The 23,277-nt window shown below is 40.2% G+C and overlaps 2 protein-coding genes and 1 pseudogene across 2 annotated transcripts; 2 read left to right on the plus strand and 1 right to left on the minus strand.

The window, feature by feature from the left end:
* The first annotated feature begins 386 nt into the window (after window positions 1-386).
* On the plus strand, window positions 387-1,331 carry LOC141572467 (olfactory receptor 9I1). Its single transcript, XM_074337166.1, has one exon. It carries the CDS (start codon window positions 387-389, stop codon window positions 1,329-1,331), a length of 945 nt encoding a protein of 314 aa, XP_074193267.1.
* Window positions 1,332-8,065: 6,734 nt separating this feature from the next.
* Window positions 8,066-9,016, plus strand: LOC141572346 (olfactory receptor 9I1-like; annotated as a pseudogene).
* Window positions 9,017-17,063: 8,047 nt separating this feature from the next.
* On the minus strand, window positions 17,064-18,017 carry LOC109439632 (olfactory receptor 5B12). The gene has a single exon (XM_019719924.2). The coding sequence runs from the start codon at window positions 18,015-18,017 to the stop codon at window positions 17,064-17,066; it is 954 nt and encodes a 317-aa protein (XP_019575483.2).
* Between the last annotated feature and the right edge of the window lie 5,260 nt (window positions 18,018-23,277).

Raw genomic sequence — 23,277 nt, forward strand, 5'->3', positions numbered from 1 at the left:
AGTCGGAGGCTCACACAGCAACCAGATGACCTCGTGGAGAGTAAGCAGTAGAGGAGACTCCAGCATCCAGTGGGGATTACAACACATGCTGAATAGATTCTTCCCAAATCTGAGAGTTTATGTGTCTCTTATCTTCACAGAAATTTCCAAATATAAACCAGAATTCATCTGAATCAGAAACACCAACTCATGACTCAGCTCTAAAACTACAGGAGAAGAACACAGGTGCCCAAGGAGAATCAGCCAGGTACAGGACTCCTCAAAAACAAACTCTATAACTTGGCCCAGAAATATAAGCCTAACTTCTACCAGAGAGAGGAAGAAGCTGTCCTTCAATTCTGGGACTTATTTTTGTTTCATTCTCATCAAAAGTCCATACTAAATCCATGGCCAGGATTAATCTCACCACAGTGAGCGAGTTCATTCTCATGGGCTTCACTGACTACCCCAGGCTGGAGATGCTCCTCTTTCTGGTGTTTCTAAGTTTCTATCTAGTCACCCTTCTGGGGAATGTGGGGATGATCATTCTGATCCAACTGGATGTCCAACTCCACACGCCAATGTATTTCTTCCTGAGCCACCTCTCCCTGCTCGATGCCTGCTACACCTCAGTCATCACCCCTCAGATCCTGGCCACACTGACCACAGGCCAGACGGTCATCTCCTTTGGCCAATGTGCTGCCCAGTTCTTCTTCTTCACCATTTGTGCAGGTACAGAGTGCTTCCTGCTGGCAGTGATGGCCTACGACCGCTACGTTGCTATTAGCAACCCACTGCTCTACACTGTGGCCATGAATCCCAGAATCTGCTGGACATTAGTGGTGGGAGCCTATGTCTGTGGGGTGTCAGGGGCCATCCTGCGGACCACATGCACCTTCACCCTCTCCTTCTGTGACAACAATCAGATCAACTTCTTCTTCTGTGACCTCCCACCCCTGCTGAAGCTTGCCTGCAGTGACACAACAAGCAGTGAAATTATCATTATCTTCTTTGGCAACTTTGTGATTTTGGCCAATGCCTTGGTCATCCTGATTTCCTACCTGCTCATCATCAAGGCCATTTTGAGGGTGAAGTCTTCAGGTGGCAGGGCCAAGACTTTCTCCACATGTGCCTCCCACCTCACCGCTGTGGCCCTTTTCTTTGGGTCCCTTGTCTTCATGTATCTGCGGACTGGCTCCAGCAAATCCCCCGAGGAGGACAAGGCCGTGTCTGTCTTCTACACTGTGATCATCCCCATGTTGAACCCTCTGATCTATAGCCTGAGGAACAAGGATGTGAAAGCGGCCTTCAAAAAGGTCACAGGTAGACTGCAGGTGTGCCAGGAAATGTAGACCTGAGTGAGCAGGCCTCTCCTTTAGTCCATTTTCTTCCCAGATCAATGTATTCTAACAGACACCAGCACCATATGCAACCTGTGCCCACAACCAGAGGGAAGGTAGACAGGTGCCACCAGGCGCACAAGAAAAACTGTAAAGGCAGTACATTTTTTTCTAGAAACCCTGTGGTACTTTCTTCTTCTCCCCGTCTCCCACCTCCGGTCAATCTCTAGCCCCCAGAAGCCTCATACTACACTGACATTATAACATAGAATCTCAGAGGCCCAAGGTATCTTCAGTTTATCTCTTCCTACCCTATTACTCTTTGCATCCATACTTGGGTTTGCCATTTTGTCTCTTATTTTTGCTCCCATGACTACTACCTTTTTCTTTGTGTCTAAGGTTATATCTAGGGATCCCTGTAAATAATGCTAAGTAGTCTTTTTATTTTTTTTTCCTTTTAACAGGTCAGTGACTGATTATCTCAGTAAACAGGGAGTATTGTATAAGAAATAACTGAGTTTCTGAACAGTCAAGGGGAAGAAGGTGTTTGAGAAACAGGCTTTCTTCTTCACTATTCTAGGGACTCAGGTCAGCCCCTTGGAGTCTTCCTTTTTGCTCATGCTGGAACAATGGAATTTGCAAATTGCCTTTCTACTTGATCACTCACTGGTTTTATTTTTCCTGCTTTAATGCCACTCTGATCTCTTTAAGATTAACTAAGCCTTTGGGGATTTGCCCTCAAGGCCAACTCCCTAGTTTCTGAAGGTTATGGTACATTGTTTCTCTCCCTCACCCCCATTGCCTGCGTCATGAACAGTTCTCTCTTACCAAGCATCCCATTTCCAGGAACAGCAAAGGCAGATATAAGGAGAAAGTTGAACCACATATTATCTTCTCTGGCAGTGTGCTTGGTGAGGGTGGAAGGTAATTATAACTCCTGGGCCAGACTGTAAAACCCTGCGGGGGAGAATATGTTTTCTTCATTGCTGAACTCAACCCCACATCTGAAGTCTTGCATCTTAATCCTGATTCTCCCACTAATTCACTGTGAAACCTAGGGCAAATTGTTTGATTTCTCACGTCCCAAATTTCCTCAGGTCTAAAACAAAGATAACAATACCTAATTCAAGAGCATACTGTAAAAATTAAACAAGGTGAAGAATAAGAAATCTTCTAGCACAAATCAGTTGCTTGACTTGTATTGTTCTTTTCCCTTTCCTTTTCCTAACTTTCTGATATCAACCCTGGGCCTTGCCACAATGCCATGGCCATTGACAAAAAATGAAATAGATCACAAACAAATGACAGTGGAAGACAATGAACTGAGGAAGATGAATCACTCAATCCTTTTCACCTAAGAAATAAAATGAACTTGGGTATTTAACTGGGGGGAGAAGTGCGTGTATCTATATCCCACATAGTCAAGGATAACCAAGGGATGTGTTTTTATGGAATGTATATTGGTGTACCCAATGAACCCCTGTATCCATCTTTGATGTCATAAGATGTTGATCCTCCGTGCCCCTCCATATGGGAACAACCATCAAAATGGCTCACCAACCTGCCTGCAGTTGATTGGTTCAGAAATAAGAACCTGACCCATGTTAGGTTTAATAAAAAATTTTCCTTGGGCGTTATGAAGTTGGATACTTAGGAGAGATTCAGAATAAGAGACCCGGTTGACCAAGGTAGAGAAGTCAATAGGGAGACAAGAATGAAGCAATTATTCAAAGAGAATCTATAGCAAAAGACTAAGAAAGAGCCCTGCTGTGTTCCATGCCCTACTTCCCATTGTATTGAGGGACAGCTACAGTAATTGTCCTAATTCCTTAAGTCACATTGGGATCCTGCAATAAATTCCTCTTTTTGGACTAGTTCAAGTTTAGTCGTCAAGTTCAGCAGATTCCATGTTTATGGAACTCTAATGGATAGGAGTTCAGCATATTGCAGTAGATGTGCCCATGTAGACACTGAATATATCTATACCCTTGAATAAAGAAAAGACTGGATCTCAATCTCCTCTATACTTCTGTCATACTCTCATTATGAAAGAAACTTACCCACCCATAGTCCTTTGCTTAAGTAACCATTGTTCTAGCACTTGAACTTGCCCTTCAGGTAATCAGACTAGAATAAGCCCCTGACCCAGGGTCCATCAATGCATGAACAGAATAGAGAGCCATGGCATGTCCTAGAGTTATTCAATGACTATTAATCAGGACCAATAAAGTTATCTCTTCCTCTTTAGAGGATTTAAACTGAAAAATATGGGAAAGGATGAAACCAGCTGAGAAATGAGACTCACAAATGATAATCAGATATGGAGAAAATGGCTGAGTCATTTTAATGGGAAAGACCAGGAGAAAAATGAGCAAATGTAAGATGCTGCAGAGGCAGCAATACAACCCAGTCCCTGTCATATCTTTCCAAGTCTTGAGTTATGTTCCAGGCTAAATTCTAGGGCTCTCTGTAGATCCCCAAGAAATCCCTGTCTCCATGTTGAAACATAACCATCTTAACCATAGACCCACAGTCTACTACGTAATCTGACCGAGACTGCTACAATCTAAAGGACCTAAAAACTGTTGTCCTAGCTCTTAATAACAAAATGATAATAATAATAATAATAATAATAATATAATAGCTAAGACTTACAGAGCACCTATTTTATATCAGACACTATTCTAAGTACTCGATTATGTATATAACAACCATGTGATGCCTTAGCAACCCTATGATGTAGGCACAATTATTGTCCCCACTTAGAAATGGGGAAACTAAGACATAGAGAAGTTAAAATAAGCTGCCCAATGTCACAGGAGCCAGGCCATGATTTGAGCTCAGGGAATCTGGCTTCAGAACTCTGCTCTTACCTCCATCTTATATCACCTTTGAACACCAGTTTATAGACAATCGTCCTTTCTCTGGTACAGAATCACTTTAGGGAAAATAGCCTTATTCATTAGGCTCTTTCTCCAGGAACCACAACAGACGGTTTTCCTGTTTAGGAACTTGGAAGTTATGTAAAGAGATATTCAAAGGTCGGTGAAGTAGTAGGAGGTGACAAGATAAAAAAAAAACCCGTTTAGCAAAGAGAGGACCTTACTTATTCCAAATGCTTATGTACTTGCACTTTCTTGGCTAAGAAGCCAAATGGAAGCTGAAAAAGATTCTGTGCAGTTGTCATTCAATAAATATTTATTCAGAACCTACACGGAGCTGGGCTGACAGGGCCCTATTCTCTGTGACTGCTGAGATGGGAGGAGGGCATTGAGGTCAGCGTCAGCCATAAGGCCTGTCCCAGACAAGACAGCTCTGTTGACCCTTGAGAGAATGAGAGCCACACTGATCCTCAGTCCCACCGACCGAGTGTATTTTAACACGCCCAGTAAAGGTTACTTCTCTGGGCTTCAATTCTCTCGTCTGCCAAATGAAGAGAACAAGTAGACCAGGTGCATTCAAATCTCTTTTTAACATTGAGCCCCCTTTCCAAACAAAATGAAATGAAGCACCTGGCTGTTTACAGGAGTTAAAAGAATTGTTGCTTTGTGTGAAGCTGGGGCTGAGTTGGCAGCTCCCCACATGCTCAGCTCCCCCTCGCCCTTTTTTTCTGCTGCTGTGTCCCTTTGAGGTATCTTGAAGAAGGCTGAAGCCTCTGAGAGGAAGAGATGGAAAATCCCAGAACTACGTTGCCAGGGTCCTTTCCAACTCCAGGGTTCTGTGTGTCTATAAATTCTGGGGTCTATGGTGAGGTTCATGGATACTTTCAACAAGTGTGGAGAGGAGCATGTGAGCCTCCATTTTCAGTGTCTCTGTCCTCACTGAGCCCATCCTGAAGGCTATGTACACAGTGACCCTCAACACTTGAGAGAAAGAGAAACCAGTCACCCAGACGCTCCCCTGACATAAGGCCACATTCAAATGTTGGGCATTGGAACATTTATGGCCACAGAAACAGACAACAGCTCATAGCTTAGAGTTTCAAGGAATGTTCTCATTGTGAGGTCCCATTGAAACAATCCATGTTTTGAATAGATACAAGTTGTAGCTACTGCCATCCAAGAGAGAGCTACCTGAAGAATGTATCTCTCTAAGTATAAAAAGTCAATTAGGGCATGATGGTGTCTCTCTCAGCCTGTGTGAACTAAATTATGCAAATGTTGTGGGACATGTCCAAGGCTAAACTGAAAGGTTATGACCATTCTAGCAAAAAAGGTGTTGTGATTAGCTAATCATGACAGCACAAATTCTACTAAGCAGTGGGATATTGCTATAAGTCTATAAAGCTCATGATTGTTTAGAAATCTGAGTTTTCTGGTTGTTTAATTCAAGTATTGAAACATTCTAAGTAATCTTTTAAGAGCCGCAAACAAATGTACATTCGCAGTCTTATGATTCAGAGACAGGTATAGCAAGAAAAGAGGCCTTGGAGAAGATCTACTTAAGCATGCCATAAAGCATGGATTCTGTGTCTCTAAATTTCCATCCCTGTGGAAAGAAGGGAGATAAGACTCTGGCTAACTAAGTACAGAGAATCATCCCTAAAAAAGGAAAAGCTACTGAGTTAAAGAACGGAATAATAGATATGAATGCAAATTCAGGATGTCTATACTACAAAGTTCCATACTGAGATCTGGAAACAGTTAGGACAGGTCTCAAAGAGATGTCATTATGCCAGCCCCATTCACAGCCCAGCTGAAGGCGTGAAAGCTATGTTTAGTATCACATAGCTGCCAGCTTTGGAAACAGCAGACAGTTAATCTGTAGGCTGGCTACATACTTTCATCTTTTTAACTTTTGGACTGGCCCCCCAAAAAAGACAGCTTGAAAAATCAAATTCTCTTTTTAACGTATTAGAATTAAGGAACAATGAAATAATTTTTCATTTTTTCAATGAAAGTAAAGGTGATGGACCTCCATGGGGTGATAAGCCACAACTGTGTACAAATCAGAGTTATCAGGAAACAGAGAAGATAAAAATGATGGTAAATTCATTTGACAGAGGGACAGAAAGAAGCATACAGTTGGAGCACAGAAAAATCACAGTAATAGCAATATTCTGGAAGAAAGATGTTGAAACTCCTGTTCTTAAGTCCCAAGAATCCCTTTAAGTTCAGTGATCTAGAACTTCCTTCCATCTTCAGTTTCCATTAGGTCCAGTTCAGAGAAAGCAGATCAAAGGAGAGAAAAGCAATGGGAAAAACCAGGGGGGTCCATGACCATGCCACTGCCAGTTGATAGATTGTATAGGCATCTATGCCCACACCTTGTTGGAGGTGTTAATTATTAGAAACTTGGTGAACCTGCTGTCTATGTCTGAAATACCAGAACTTTGGTTTTGCCTTATGAGCCATGGAAATGCCAGGATCAAAACTGACAGACAGCCCTGGTGTTCTGTGGAAGTTCTATGGCTAGTGAGAAACGCATAGTTCACAAATGAGTCTTTAACCCTGACTCCAACCAGCCTCCCAGTGAGTCTTAGCATACGAGATGGAGTAGCATCCCTGAGGGGGTAGACTCCATACCTTTCCCCCCCCCCCAGAGGCATCATCCCAGAGGGCAGAGCCCAGACCAATCAGTAGCTGACAAAAGACTCATTCCATTTTCAGAAAGTAAAGAATCAATCTGATTTCCACAGAAAACTGGTTTACCAAATACTATAAACTCTCTTTCTGTGAACCACTTCTGGCTACAGAAGCTGAACATTAAAGTAGATGGTAAGAAGGACTAGTGTAAGATGGTGAAACAGTCATGGAATGATGATACCATGGTCTAAATCCTGACTTCTCCACTTGCAATTTATTCTTTAACAAGCCTCTTTAACTTTCTGATCTTCAGCTAACGCATTTCAAGAACGAAACTCATAATGGCTATTCCAGGATTATTGAAAGGGATCACTAAGTTAATGTGGAAACGTCCAACACAGAATAAAGGCTCCATAAATCTAACGGTTTCCACAGAATCATTTTTTTCTCGTGGTTGCTCAAGAGAGAGATCCAAGACACATGATGACCTTGTTTATAGGAGATCAAAAGTAGATTATGTAATCACTCACAAGGAATTGTTGAAATAACCGTAAATGTTTACGTTGAAGAAGAGATTGGGTAAAAGTGGGCGTTACCACTGTCTTGCCTTGGGGGAGAGGGGACATACTCAACATAATATCAATGTGTAGAAGATACAGAAAGAGGAATGTGGTTTTCCCAACAGGGAGAATTTTCCAAAGGTAGAGTTCCCAGAAAGTCACCATCGCATAAAGGATTAACACAGGGCCCTACATCTGACGGTTCTGCAGGAACCACACGCACCACAGTCCATGCAACTGGCCTTGCCTGGAGTTATGCTGGCACAGTGTCAGAAGCCAGATGAGGCAGCCCTGGTGTATACCTGGATTATATGACAATTTATTGGTAACATTCTGGAATAGAAAGACTTCAGGTGGGTCCCTTCCAGTCTTGATAGTCTAAGGTTCTCTGACCTTACAGAGAACCCCAGACATTAAGCAAGCAAACTGGAAGAAATACTAATCCAAGGTCCAATTTCAGGAGGGTTACAGAGATAGGTGAAAGCTCTCCATAGTAACTGCTAATTGTGGGTTTGTAATATGGTAACCATTTTCTTCTCTCTCTGAGCAGAGACTATCTGAGATGTTCACCTAACACCTGTCACTGAAGATAGCAAAGGCCTTCATTTCTAGAATCTCCAATTCCAGTCTCTTCCTCAGGCCGCTTAGCTACATTGAGTCTATGGCCAAAAGAAATCTTCACTGTGATGGAGTCCATCCTGCGGCTTTCACGGATCACCCTGAACTGGCAGTTCTGCTCCTCCTGATGTTTCTGAGTTTCTATCTAGTCACTCTTCTGGGGGACGTGGGGGTGATTATTCTAATCCAAATGTATACCCAACTCCACACCCCAAAGTGCTTTTCCCTGGGCCGTGTTGCCCTGCTGGATGCCTGCTATACCCTGTCATCAGCCCTGAGACCCTGGCCACCCTCACCACAGGCAAGATGGTCATCTCCCATGGCGGCTGTGCTGCCCAGGTTTTTTCTTCACCACCTGTGCCAGCATGGGTGTTACCTGCTGCCAGTGATGGCCTACGACCTCTTTGTTGGCATTAGCAACCCAACGTGGCTCTGACTCCAGGCACCTGCAGGGACTTGTTGGCCGTGGCCTATGTCTGTGGGGTGTCAGGGGCCATCCTGTGACCACATGCACCTTCACCCTCTCCTTCTGTGACAGCAGCCAGATCACTTTCTGGGATCTCCCACCCCTGCTGAAGTTTACCTGCAGTTGTGTGACAAAATGAGATTGTTTCTCTCTCTCTCTCTCTCTCTCTCTCTCTCTCTCTCTCTCTTTTATTTTTACCAAATTGATGTTCCTGGTCAGTGTCATAATCACCTTGGTCTACTACATGCTCCTCATCAGAGCCATCCTGAGGGTGAAGTGTGCAGGCGGGCAAGCCAAGACCTTCCCCACCTGAAGCTACCACTCACCACTGTTGTCCTCTTCTTTGTACCAGAGAAGTAACTCAGGAAACCCTCAGAGGAGAACAAGATCGTGTCTGTCTTTTACACTGTGGTCATCCCCATGCCTAACCCCTTGATCTATATTCTGAGAAAAAAAGAAGTAACAGTTGCATTAAGAAAAGTCATTGGTAAAATCCAGTTCCCAAGGGGTGATGGTGTTTCACCCTGATCCATCTTCTTGCCATTAAGAATGGACAGTAGGTGGCTTTCAGTGGCACCTGGGAAGTGGGCAAGAACCACCAGCTCTGTAGGGAAACTTCAGGTTTGGTGACATTTGTTTGGATGGCTCCCTCTACCTCTCTTTTCTGTCCCTCTCCCTCTTTAGTCCACCCATCAAATTTTCAGGGTTCAGGGGCTATTCTCTGATACCACAGAGCTGAAATATAGCTTATTTGTAAATAAACTAATCAGTACATCTGACCTCCCATTCCCCAAATCAACTATGCTTGAGTTCCCCAGTCCTTTATTCTTCTGTCTCTGTGGTCACTGATACTGATTTTTACTTTTTGTGAAAGGTTATAGTTGGGAATCATGCTAATGGGATGATGAGGGTGTTTTTTTTCTTTTTTGGTAAGGATACCTGCCAATTCATTATGAGGAAGATAATGAAAAGAATGGGGAACCCAGTGGAATTTCAGTTGGTACAGATTAGAGTAGCAGGGGGAGGGGTGCTTACTTTTGGCTACTATTCCACTTATGTCTTCTCAGATGGTTCCTTATGTCTCCAAGACTCTAACATCTACATTTCAAGTGACAATTCTCTGCAGTCTGGACCTCCAATTCCTTTGTTTTTCTTCCTCCTGAAACAGTGAGAATATATCTAGTAGTATGATATATGACACAGACTAATTCTTTTTCATCTCATAGTTCATAACCAGTAGTTAAATAACCAATAACTCATGAACAGTGGTCTCTTGAAATGTGATGTCTAATAAAGGCAAAGATTTTACTTTTGTCACACAGTGAATGGTAAGTAAGGTGTGAGGAATTCAAGGTGGTGTGGTGGGTGGTTGCTTCTAAAGGCATAAGACAGTTTCAAGAAATTTAATGGCATGAGACTTCCTAAAACTTTTATCAAAATGCAGAATAAAAATTGGGGACTATAGATCATTATACTTTTAAAAATATCTTAACTCTGTCAGCATTAGGGCTGAGATCATGAAAAACAAAACCCAACATTTGAACTGTGGATGCCAAATTGTACTTCTAGGCAAATAACTTCCCCTTGTCCATAGCTGAGTTTCTTATCCACCTAGGCTTAAAGTTGTGGCAATAATTGAGAAAAAATAAAACACATACTTGAAAAAGACTAACCACCCACTGGAATGGAAACATAGGGAAGAATTGGGTGGCTTAGATCTGAGGTATTAGGGAAGGCTCAGTTCTCCAGTCTAGGGTGATGGTGAGACAAATATTCTAGCAGCCACTGGTGTACCAACCAGTTGTGTTGTGGCTCACGGCACAGCACATGAAGCCAGCAGGTAATCCATTGGTAGGCTTGTAAGAATAAATGAAAAATATGCAGAAGACAGGGAATAAGAGGCATTGCAAGAGAGCATATAATGATAGTCTGATAGCTTTTGCTACCATAGTTTGGTTAATTTTTGTATGATATAAAACCACAGAAATATATTTTATTATTTGGTATCCCTTTCATATTTTGCAATAAGCACTTTCAGTAGCAATAAACAACAACCAGATGAGCATGGTACTCAAGAAAGTTGATGATGAACCTGTATTTTACACAAGATTTTTGTCAGCATTTATCCTCCATTATGGGATTCGGATTGACATCCATGAGGACTTGAAAAGTAAACGATTACATCACAGAAATGGCAGCATGAAATCTGGAACAAATTGAACAGCTATAATTCCAGAAAGGACTCCCAGCATGGCATACAGGCAAGACTAGGAGATGTGCAGTTAGCATAATCTAAAAGTGGACAAATTGGGTGAGTGGGGATGAAGGGAAGGGGGAAGTGTGGAAACATCGAACATGTGGGCTGCAGACTGGAGTTCGAAGCTCAGAGCGCACAGCTCAGAGCTCGCTGCATTCCAGAGCTACTGTAGTCAGGGGAGAGGGAAATATTCAGACTCCTAGCCCTCCCCTTATGGCCCACAATTCCCCCTGAGGGATCAGCACATAACACAATTGAACCGAATGCTCACGGCAGAGACCTTGGAACAAAGACTGAGGGAAGATGAGTGAGAACACCGGTTTAAGCCCTCATTGCCAAGCAGAGGACGGAAGGCATAGGCACGAAGCCTAGCCGACCCCTCCCCACCCTACCAGAGCTCACCCCGCCCCCACCCTCCCAGTGCTAGAAGCAGAACGATAGCAATATCAGATTGAAAGAACAGAATATTTACAACTCTGAGGACTGCAGCCCTGGAACCACAGACTCACAGCAATTCTCATGAAAGAAGCAAGACAGATGGGCTGGTAATCACCACCATTGCTCATAGTGACCTCTCACAACCCACTCTGCCTCCACCACCTCCTATCTAGGCAAATCCCTGCAAAAGTAAACAGAGCTGCTGAAACACACAAGCTCTGAATCTGGTGCAGGAAGAGCTTTGGAACTTCAGAAGGTCTCCATATCCCCCCACAGAGGCGGTACCCTGTGATCCAGGAGAACTGTTCATAGAAGAGAAGCCCGCCTTCCAGGGAATCCCCCATTGTGTGAGAAGCCAGAACAGTACAGAGAAAATATAACACTACATTGTGAAAGAGAATAAAAGGCTGCAGTTGGAGAGAAAATAAAACATTCTAGCTACACCTACAGAAAAACAAAAGAAAGACCTCTTTCTATCAACCTATTGCAGAACTCACTCCTGTAGATGTCTAGGAAGAGAAACAATAATTCATTAAATTCCATGACTAACCAAGGAAACAAGGCAGCTCAGAAACAAAATGAAAAGTCTCCAGAAAATGAACTTAAAGACATAGAAATATGTGACAAATGACACATAATTCAAGATTGCAGTTCTGAAAAACAGTGAGATGCAAGAAAAACACAGACAAGCAGTTTAATGAACTCAGAAACACAATTAAAGACTAAAATAAACATTTTACCAACGAGATTGAAATTTTAAAACAGAACCAAATAGAATTTCTGGAGATTAAGAACTCAGTAAAAGAAATGAAGACTGAAATAGCCAGCTTAGGTAGTAGAGTTGATCAGTTGGAGGAAAGAATCAGTGACATCAAAGATAGAAATCTGGAAATGACACAGATGAACAAGAGAGAGACTTCAGAGTTGAAAGAAATGAAAGAACTCTACAAGAACTTTCTGACTCCATCAGAAAGAGCAATATAAGAATAATGGGCATACCAGAAGGAGAAGAAAGGGAGAAGGGAACAGAGAATATATTCAAACAAATAGTCGATGAAACCTTCCCAAATTTGTGGAAAGCACTGGATCCTCAAATCCAAGAAGCAAGTAGAACACCTAGTTACCTCAACCCCAACAGGACTTCTCCAAGGCACATTGTATTGAAGCTGTCAAAAATTAACAACAAAGAAAGAATCCTCAAGGCAGCCAGGGAAAAGAAGACAGTAACCTACAAAGGAAAGCCCATTAGATTATCATCTGATTTTTCAGCAGAATCTTTACAATACAGGAGGGAGTAGAATCAAATATTCAAACTATTGAAAGAGAGAAGTTATGAGCCAAGAATAATATATCCTGCAAATATATCCTTTAGATATGAAGGAGGAATAAAGGCCTTTCCAGACATACGGAAGCTGAGGGAATTTTCTAACACATGACCTGCACTACAAGAAATACTGAAGGAAGCTATTCGACCAGCATAAATAGGGATAATTGGTGAAAACCAAAACATAAAAGGGGGGAGAGTAAAGGCCTGAACCAGAATATGGAATGGAGAAAGTAAGCATGCTGAAGAAAATGGAATACTCTAAATATGAAACTTTCTTTTACATAAACTTAATGGTAACCATTCAAAAGAAATCCAGAATTGAAATATATAATGTAATAAAAGAAGAAACAGAGGGAAAAAATTCATAGAATACCACCACACAGAAATAAGAGACAACAACAAAAAGGCAAAGAAACAATGGAGACACAGTCTTACCAGAAAACCAAAGACAGAATGATAGGAAATCCCCACATATCAATAATCACCCTAAATGTAAATGGACTGAACTCACCAATAAAAAAGCACAGAGTAGCAGATTGGATCAAAAAACTAAACCCAACCATATGCTGCCTCCAAGAGACACATCTCAGCTACAAAGACAAACAGACACAAAGCGAAAGGGTGGAAATTGACACTCCAAGCAAATGGTATACAGAGAAAATCAGGTGTAGCCATACTCATATCAGTGAAACAGACTTCAGGATAAAAAAGGTAACAAGAGACAAATATGGACATTTCATAATGATAAAGGGAACTGTACAACAAGAAGACATAACAGTCATCAATATTTATGCCCCCAATCAGGGAGCACTGAAATATACCAAGCAACTACTAACAGAACTAAAGGGAGCAATTGACCAAAACACAATTATAGTAGAGGATCTAAATACATCATTGACAGCTATGGATAAAGAAATAGCAGCCCTAAATGACACATTAGATGAAAGAGACATAGTTGACATTTATAGAGCACTTCATCCTAGAACATCAGACTGTACATTTTTTTCTAGTGTACATGGAACATTCTCAAGATAAACCATATATAGGGATATAAAACTAGCCTCAGCAAATTTAAGAAGATTGAAATCATATCAAGCATATTGTTGGATCATAATGCTTTGAAATTGGATATCAACCACAAAAAGAAAGTGGAAAAACCCACAAATATGTGGAGATTAAACAACATACTTTTAAACAACGACTGGTCAAAGAAGAAATAAGAGAGATCAAAAGATACATAGAAACAAATGGGAATGAAAATGCATCATACCAAAATTATTGGGACATAGCAAAAGCAGTAATAAGAGAGAAATTTATATCACTATAGGCCTATCTCAAGAAAGAAAAAAATTCCCAGGTAAACAACCACACATTACACCTTAAGGAACTAGAAAAAGAAGAACAAATGAAACCCAAAGTCAGCAGAAAGAAGAAAATAGTAAAAAACAAAGCAGAACTAAATGAAATAGAGAACATAAGTCAATAGAAAAAATTAATGCGAGAAAGAACTGGTTCTTTGAAAAAATTAATAAAATCGACAAACTCTTGGCTAGATACACTAAGATAAAAAAAGAAAAGAGACAAATAAACAAAATCAGAAAGGAAAGAGGGGAAGTTACCACGGATGACACAGAAATTCAAAGTGTCATCCTAGAACACTATGAAGGACTATCTGCCACCAAATTCAATAACCTAGAAGAAATGGATAAGTTCTTAAATCATATAGCCTCCCTAGGCTGAATCACGAAGAACTGGAAAATCTAAATAGACAGATCAACAGTAAGGAAATTGAATCAGTCTTCTAAAACCTTCCCAAAAGCAAGAATCCGGGACCAGATGACTTCATTAGTGAATTCTACCAAACCTTCAAACAGGATCTAATACCTGTCCTACTTAAAATCTTCCAAAAAATTGAAGGAGAGACAATACTCCCTAACTCATTTTATGAGGCCAACATTACTCTGATACCAAAAACCTGGTAAGGATAACACACAAAAAGAAAACTACAGACCAATATCTCTGATGAATACAGATGCAAAAATGCTAAACAAAATTCTAGCAAATCGAATACAATAATGCATTAAAAGGATTATACATCATGATGAAGTGGGGTTCATCCCAGGGGCACAAGGATGGTCAACATACAGAAATCGATTAATGTGATATACCACATAAACAAAATAAAGGACAAAAATCATATGATTCTATCAATTGATGCAGAAAAAGCATTTGACAAGATACAACATCCATTTGTGATTAAAACACTTAATAAAATGGGTATAGAAGGAAAATACCTTAACATAATAAAGGCTATATATGACAAGCCCTCAGCTAATATCATAAGTAACGGTGAAAAACTGAAGCCCTTTGCTCTACATTCAGGAACATGACAGGGCTGTCCCCTATCACCTCTGCTTTTCCATAGTGTTGGAAGTCCTCGCTAGAGCAATCAGGAAAGAGAAAGAAATAAAAGGCATCCAAATTGGGAATGAAGAAGTTAAATTGTCACTCTTTGCAGATGACATGATGCTATATATAGAAAACCCTAAAGACTCCACCAAAAAGCTATTAGATACAATAAATGAATACAATAAAGTTGCTGGCTACAAAATCAATGTACAAAAATCCATTGCATTCCTATATACTAACAATGAAATCTCAGAAAAAGAAATTTAAAAAACAATTCCTTTTGCAACTGCAACAAAAAAGAATAAAATACCTGGGAATAAACTTAACCAAGGATGTGAAAGACCTGTACACTGAAAACTATAAAGCATTTTTTAAAAAAATTGAAGAAATACAGAAATGAAAAGACAATCTGTGTTTATGGATTGCAAGAATCAACATAGTTAAAATGGGCATATTACCCAAAGCAATGTACAGATTTAATGCAGTCCCCATCAAAATCCCAATGGCATTTTTTTTAAAGAAATAGAACAAAAAAATCATCAGCTTTGTATGAACCATAAAAGACCCTGAATAGCCAAAGCAATCCTGAAAAAAAAGAGCAATGCTGGAGGTATCACACTCCCTCATTTCAGCTTGTACTACAGAGCAACAATAATCAACACAGTACGTTATTGGCAGAAAAACAGACACACAAATAAAAGGAATAGAATTGAAAACCCAGAAATAAACCCACATAAATATTGACAGATAATTTTTGACGATGGAGCCAAAAACATACAATGGAGAAAAAGCACCTCTTCAGTAAATGGTGCTGGGAGAATTGGAAAACCATCAGCAAAAGAATAAAACTAGACAGTTATCTGTCACCGTGTACCAAAATTAACTCAAATCCATCAAAGACCTAAACAAAAGACCTGAAACAATAAACTGCATGGAAGAAAATGTAGGTACTAAACTTATGGACCTTGGGTTCAAAGAGGATTTTATGAATTTGACCTCAAAGGCAAGACAAGTAAAAGCTAAAATAAATGAATGGGACTATATCAAACTAAAAATCTTCTGCACAGCAAAAGAAACCATCAACAAAATAAAGAGGCAACCAACTGAATGGGAGAATAGTTTTGCAAACAATGCCTCCAATAAGGGGCTAATATCCAAAATATATGAGGAACTCCACAACTCAACAACAAAAAAACAAACCATCCAATTAAAAAATGGGCACAGGACCTGAATAGAAATTTCTCCAAAGAGGGCATACAAATGACCAATAGATATATGAAAACATGCTAAATATCACTAATCATCAGAGTAATACAAATAGAAAACATCTTTTAGAATGGCTATCATCAACAAGACAAATAATAACAAGTGCTGGAGAGGCTGTGGAGCAAAAGTAACCCTCAAATACTGTTGGTGGGAATGCAGATTGGTGCAGTCACTATGGAAGGCAGTGTGGAGGTTTCTCAAAAAATTAAGAATAGAATTACCATATGACCCTACAATCCCTCTCCTTGGTATTTACCCCAAAAATCCAAAAATATTTATCTGTAAAGATATATGTACCCCTATGTTCACTGCAGCATTATTCACAGTGGCCAAAACATGGAAACAACCAAAGTGTCCTTCGGTAGATGATTGGATAAAGAAGATGAGGTATATATAAACATGGAAATATTCTGCCATAAGAAAAGGTGAAATAGTGCCATTTGCAGCAACATGGATGGATCTTGAGATTATTATGCTAAGCGAAATAAATCAGACAGAAAAAGTCAAGAATCATATGATTTCACTGATATGTGGTATATAAAACTGAAAGCAACAAAGGAACAAGACAAACAAACAAAGAAACAAAAACTCATAGACACAACAATAGTTTAGTGGTTACCAGAAGGTAGGGGTGGGGGTGGCAGGTGAGGGTAAACAGGATCAAATATTGGCGGTGGAAGGAGAACTGACTCTAGGTGATGAATACACAATGTTATATATAGATGATGTATTACAAAATTGTACACTTGAAACCTATGTAACTTTACTACATTGTCACCCAAATAAACTTTAATAAAAATAATAATAAAAATTCAAACATTATTTATAGGCACTAGAAGCCCAATAGAAGTTTCATGGGGTTTTCATGCTGTTTGTAATTAGTAGGCAAAACCCAATGAAGGCTTTGCTTTTCCAATGACCTTCTTGAAGGCCCTCTTGACCTCCTTGTTCCTCAGGCTGTAGACCACAGGGTTCAGCATGGGGATGATCATGGTGTAGAACACGGAGGCCATTTTGTCTGTGTCCATGGAATGGCTGGAGCTGGGCTGTAAGTACATGAAGATGATTGTCCCGTAGAAGATGGAAACAGTGGTTAGGTGGGATGCACAGGTGGAGAAAGCCTTCTTCTGTCCCTCAACTGAGTGCATCTTCAGGATAGCAATAAAAATGAACAGGTAAGAGGTCAAGATAACCAAGAGAGTGAAAAGGACATTGAATGCTGCCAATGTGAAGAGCACAATCTCATTTGTGTTGATATCAGAGCAAGAGAGAACCAGCAGTGGGGGAATGTCACAGAAAAAGTGATTGATAACATTGGAATGACAGAAGAAGAGGTGGAAAGTGAAGGCAACATGGATGGAAGATTCCAAGAGTCCACAGATGTAGGGGCCAGTGACCAGTAAGGCACACATAGTACTTGTCATAGTGGAGGTATAATGCAGGGGTTTACACACTGCTACATGGCGGTCAAAGGCCATTGAAGCCAGGAGGAAACTTTCAATAGTGGCAAAAGCTGCAAAGAAGAACATCTGGGCAGCACATGCATTGTAGGAGATGACCTTATCTCCTGTGAGAAATGCCATGATTACCTTCGGAGTGACAGCTGAGGCATAAACACAGTCCACCAGGGAGAGGTTACTGAGAAAAAAGTACATGGGAGTGTGGAGTTGAGAGTCCAACAGAATCAACACGATTATCCCAAGGTTCCCAAGCAGAGTGATGAGGTAGATGACTGAGAAGATTATGAAGAGTGGGAGCTGCATCTCTAGGGCATCTGTTAACCCCACAAGAATGAATTCAGTTACCTCTGATATGTTCTCCATTAAAGTCATTTGGGAATCATCATGAGACACACCTATGACAAAATGAGCAAATATAGGTAATGCTATTTGATGATTATCATGGACACTGAAGTGTCAAGAGAGTCTCTTACATTTATCAGCTTTCTGTAAAGATCAGGAGCCCGTGTGCAAGAAGTTGGACTAACTGGTGGTTTTGAGTGGGTTGAATGAGGCCATCCATCTCGAAGTAGTATGGTAGGACACTGGAATTTCCCTGCTAACTGGCTACCACATTATGACTCCAGGACACATTTCAGCTTGCTTGCTGCATGGTATACTTTATTACATTAAACCACAGAGGACCCATTGTCATATCTTGCAAGCACCCTTGTCTAAGATATACATAGAAAGCTTAACAACAGAAAGTAAAATACAGGAAACATTTGGTCAGTCATTGGCATGTGATGTTAACAAGCCCTGTCACATAGATTTCTCATCTCTAAAGGATGCCTCACAGCTTGTTAATAATAGCTGAAGATATACAGTGATTTGGAGCCCTGCTTTAGGGACACCCACACTACTCTTTCTAATTCATGAGGGCTACTACTACTGCTGCTACTATTATATCAGGCAGGAGAACACATCATGGATAAAAGTATGAAGTGGTAAACACAACGTTGTAAACAGGCAATTATAAGCAGACAGGTATTACTAATTAGTAAAATACATGGCACAATCAAAATTTCAATTAGGGTGTGATGTGAAAAAGTAATTGGTAGAAATAAGACAGATAGGATTGAATCCTAAAAGAAACAGGAAAAAATGTGTCAGATTCTAGCTATAATACAACTGCTTAGAAGAAGAGCCTAAGGTATAATACAATACAAGAATTTACTTTTTATCCCGATTGTACAGACGTGTCATTCACTCATTATCAATTTAGATGGGATGTGAACATTACTTACAGCCTGAGAATCTCAGTTTCATTGTCTACGAAATACCCAGTCCATGTAATACCCAATGTATCTGTTTTACAGAGATGAAATTAAAGGACATATGGAACCCTACTAACAGAATGCCTGGCATGTGGAGTGTATTCAGTGTTAGTTTCCTCTTCTTCGCGTTCTCCTCCTAGCTGGTTTTGTACATAACCAACTGTACCAGGAACTGGTGGTACAAAATGAAAAACATAATTCCTGACTTTTTAAAGGGGTAGAGAGAGTCGGATCTACAAACTAACTCCCCAAAAGTGATAAGTGCTATAATAAAAGTACATATAAAGTGTTACAAATTGATCATAAAAGTACCCAAAATATTCCAGGACACCCTACTGACCCTGAAGTTACTTCCTCCTGAGACTGGTTTATCCATTCTTACATCTCTGTGATTGCTGGAGTTGCCAGATTTGAGCCAAATGCATAAACATGTGAATCTGATTATATTTACTTTTGAAAAAAAAGATAATTTTTGTATCCCAATGATAAACCAAGAACGGCTAATGTATTGACTAAATTCTTATCTATACGAGTACTATTTGTAGGTACAAAGGACACAAAACAGCTCCTTTTGATCCAGAGATTCAGAGGCGTAGGAGTGTGGATAGGATTATATTACAAACACAAGGCTAATTCTAATCCTAGTTCTTCTATCGATAATCAGCTGGGTGTAGGTCTGCCACTTGGTCAGATGTTCTTAATTCACAAGATGAAAAACATCCTCTATCTCCATCATAGGCTGCTATTCTAGTCTGATGTGAAAGTGACAATGAATATGAAAGTTCTTTGAAAAGCATAAAAGATACTAACATTTTAAAATCAGGCAATCCAAGCCCTTTTCATAGTTTATCTCATCTCTTCTTGGTTACTGTGAGATATTCAGCCAGCAATATTAAATGTCCAAACTCTGACATTCCTGAAAGAAATGTTTTTCAACTGAGATCCCCAAATAGATGTTGCCAGTTCTATAACCTCTGAAATTCAGAAAGGGAGCTATAATAGTTGCACTGCTCCAACTATATAGCATGTTCTAAATAGAAAATCAGAAAGTGCAATCTTCCTCTGGAGTCTAACCATCACCCCAGCCGTTTATATAACACATCTGATTGTAATGAACGTGGAAATCTGGATGCTGTAAAGCAGCATACCGTGTTTCCCTGAAAATAAGACCTAAGTGGAAAATAAGCCCTAGCATGATATTTCAGGATGACATCCCCTGAAAATAAGCCCTAATGCATCTTTTGGAGCAAAATTAATATAAGACCTGGTCTTATTTTCAGGGAAACACAGTAGTAGAGTGGAAAGAGCAGTGGGCTCGGAGTGAGGAGACAACTGTCTGACAGGGTGTCTATGGTCTAGCCGTTTAACATCATTGGCCTTTATTGTCCTCATTTGCAAAATAAAAACTGTTGAAACTTCTAGAGCCCCTTCCCATTCTAAGTGGCTATGAGGATATGTTGGTATGTTTTCTTGATACTTACTTTTGTCCTAAGAACAGGCAAATGAGGGTACAAAGGGGGGAGTATGGAAAACCGTCATGCCTGATTTGTAGACCAGACTTCTGCATTCAGAACAACATCATGCTGGAGAAACCCCTTCCCCACCTGTGGAGTGGAGACAGGTTTGTGCTCTTGCAAATATCAAGGCAGAGACAACGACCTTCTCGCACAGCAAATCTCGGGGGAGACATTTAGTGTCATGTGAGTGAGTATCTCAGGAGGTTCCTGATCCCAGATTGACCCTGAACCTAATGGGAGATACCAGAGGATAATGTTTGTATTTTAGCTGAGAGTGCTGATGAAGACATGGGGGAATGAAAGCTTAGAGGGAAGAACCTCCAATGAGCAAATCTGCAGAGCCACAGACAAGTTAGGCAACAAAAATTAAAACTCACCCAAATCTCTGGTTTAGGGGATGTTAGGTCCTCATGTAGGCTTTCTCATATCTAGTTCTTTCTTAAAAGCCTAGAAATCTCTCCAGGAATTCTCTTCTAACAAAATACCCATTTGTCTTACTACTACAGAGCTGGTCTGGGAATCTTTGGGGAGATTTTTTTCCTTATTTTTAGAACTAAGGAGATGGATCCATTCTTTCCTCTGCATAGTCATCTCTGACCCCAAACATCCAGGAAGAATTCTCTCTCTTTTATCAATGCAATCAAGCTTAGCTATTATAAGTTTGAGCTGTGAAGTCAACTGTCCTGCCTTCAAATTTTAATTCTGTCATCTGTTACAGGGTGACCTTGGCCAAATTATTTAATCTCTCCAAACTTCAGCATGTCACTTATAAAAAGGGGCATAATAACACTGCATATCCCTCATAAGAGAGGCCTAAAGATTAAATCGGATGATATACACACAAAGCTGAGCATGATGTCTAGCACATATCAAGAGATCAATAAATCTATTACTATTTTATCATCAGTAACAAATGATATATCCTGTGGAACAAAAATAGAAGTTCTCAGACACCACATCTGCTCTACACATTTCCTTGCCCTCTTGCAGCTAGGTAGAGTCAAGAAGTGATGTGTGTCATTTCTGGGTTGAAGTACAGAAAATCCAGTGGTCAACTGTCTAATGTTTCTCCCTCTGCCATCGTAATTGAAGAGGCTGCATGTTTCAGAGGGTGTAGCTGCAGATGACAAAGCCATTATTGGCCTGGGTGCTTGAATGCAGACATGCAGAGAGACCTCTGCTTTTTGGGACAACCTGTGATGCCTGTGTAGTAGCAGAAATAAGATAAACCTTTGTTATACCAAATCATTGGGCTTTGGGGTTCATTTGCCACAGCAGCATGATGTAGTCTGTCCTGTCCAATACAGAAACAAATACGATAAGCTACATGTGTTTCATTGTCAGTATGTCTTTTTTTAAAACAGATCATTGAGTACTTGTTCTCTTATCAATTATTCTTTTTTTCATTAAAGTTTATTGCTTTATTGTTCAAATTAACAAACTATAAAATTCATTTCTTTTAAGTCTCAAGTCTCTTTCTTCTTCCATCCGTGTCATTTCCAGGTTTCTATCTTCTATGTCACTGATTCTTTCCTCCATTTGGTCAACTCTACTACCTAAGCTGGCTATTTCAGTCTTCATTTCTTTTACTGAGTCCTTAATCTCCAGAAATTCTATTTGGTTCTTTTTTAAAATTTCATTCTCTTTGGTAAAATGTTCATGTTGTTCTTTTATTGTGTTTCTGAGTTCATTAAACTGCCTTTCTGTGTTTTCTTGCATCTCATTGAGTAACTTTACTAACAATTGTCACCCCAACAAACTTTAATTAAAAAAACAAATTACACCAGCAAAATCAAACAAAAAAAACTATAAAGTTCACTCATTTGAAGTTTATAAGTCAATGATTTTAGTATATTCAGAGTTGTGTGACTGTCACCACAATCAATTTAAAAACTTTTTCATCTCCTGAAAAAGAGACTCTGTACTGATTACTGGTCACTCCCATTTACTTTCATCCCCACCCTAGCCCTAGGAAATGACTAATCTGTAATACTTTCTGTCTCTATAAATTTACCCAGTATGGAATTTCATACAAATAGAATCACACAATGTGTGGTCACTTGTGACTGGCTTATTTCACTTAGAATAATGTTGTCAAGGTTCGTCCAATTTTTAGCATGTATCAATACTTGATTTCTTTTTATTGCTGAAAAATTGCATTATAAGGATATACCACATATCATTTATCCATTCATCAATAGATAGACATTGTATTTGTTTTGGATTGATTTTGTTGATTGTTTTCATTTTTTACTCTTTTGACTATTATGTTATTTGTGTATGAATTTTTGGGTGGACAATTGAAATGTTTGTCCAGGAGTGTCCCGTGTGTGGGTTGTGTGTCCCCTTCTGTTACAGTTGAGCCTCGATTGCTATTGGCACGTCAGTGAGTGGGACTGACTGTCAGACTGACTGGCTGTGGGTTTTGGCCACATCTACAGCTTATGGGTTGCTGTGGTTGAAGCTTACCCCATCGAGTGAGATTTGGCCCAGTGGGCTCTGGTGTCTCTTGAGACTACCCTTCATGTGTGCCAGGACTAATTGGGTGGTTCTCTGCTGTGTTCTGAAGCCAACCTCCAAGTATATTGGTTCTGGGTCCTCTTGGGAGGGGCTCCAGTGCAGGTATGTCAGCCACTGCCTATGACTGGCCAGGGGCTACCTTAGTAGGAGCTACAAAGTGATCTGTGGTTGTTCATTACCTGTGCTAAACCTGGAGGCCCCTGGGAGAGGCAAAATAGCAATTCGAGGACAGCTGCCACTAGTACCAGGCCTGGGGTAACTCTGCAAAAAGCCAGACAT

This window comes from Rhinolophus sinicus, linkage group LG06 (assembly GCF_036562045.2).
Source record: "Rhinolophus sinicus isolate RSC01 linkage group LG06, ASM3656204v1, whole genome shotgun sequence".
Taxonomy (NCBI): Eukaryota; Metazoa; Chordata; class Mammalia; order Chiroptera; family Rhinolophidae; genus Rhinolophus; species Rhinolophus sinicus.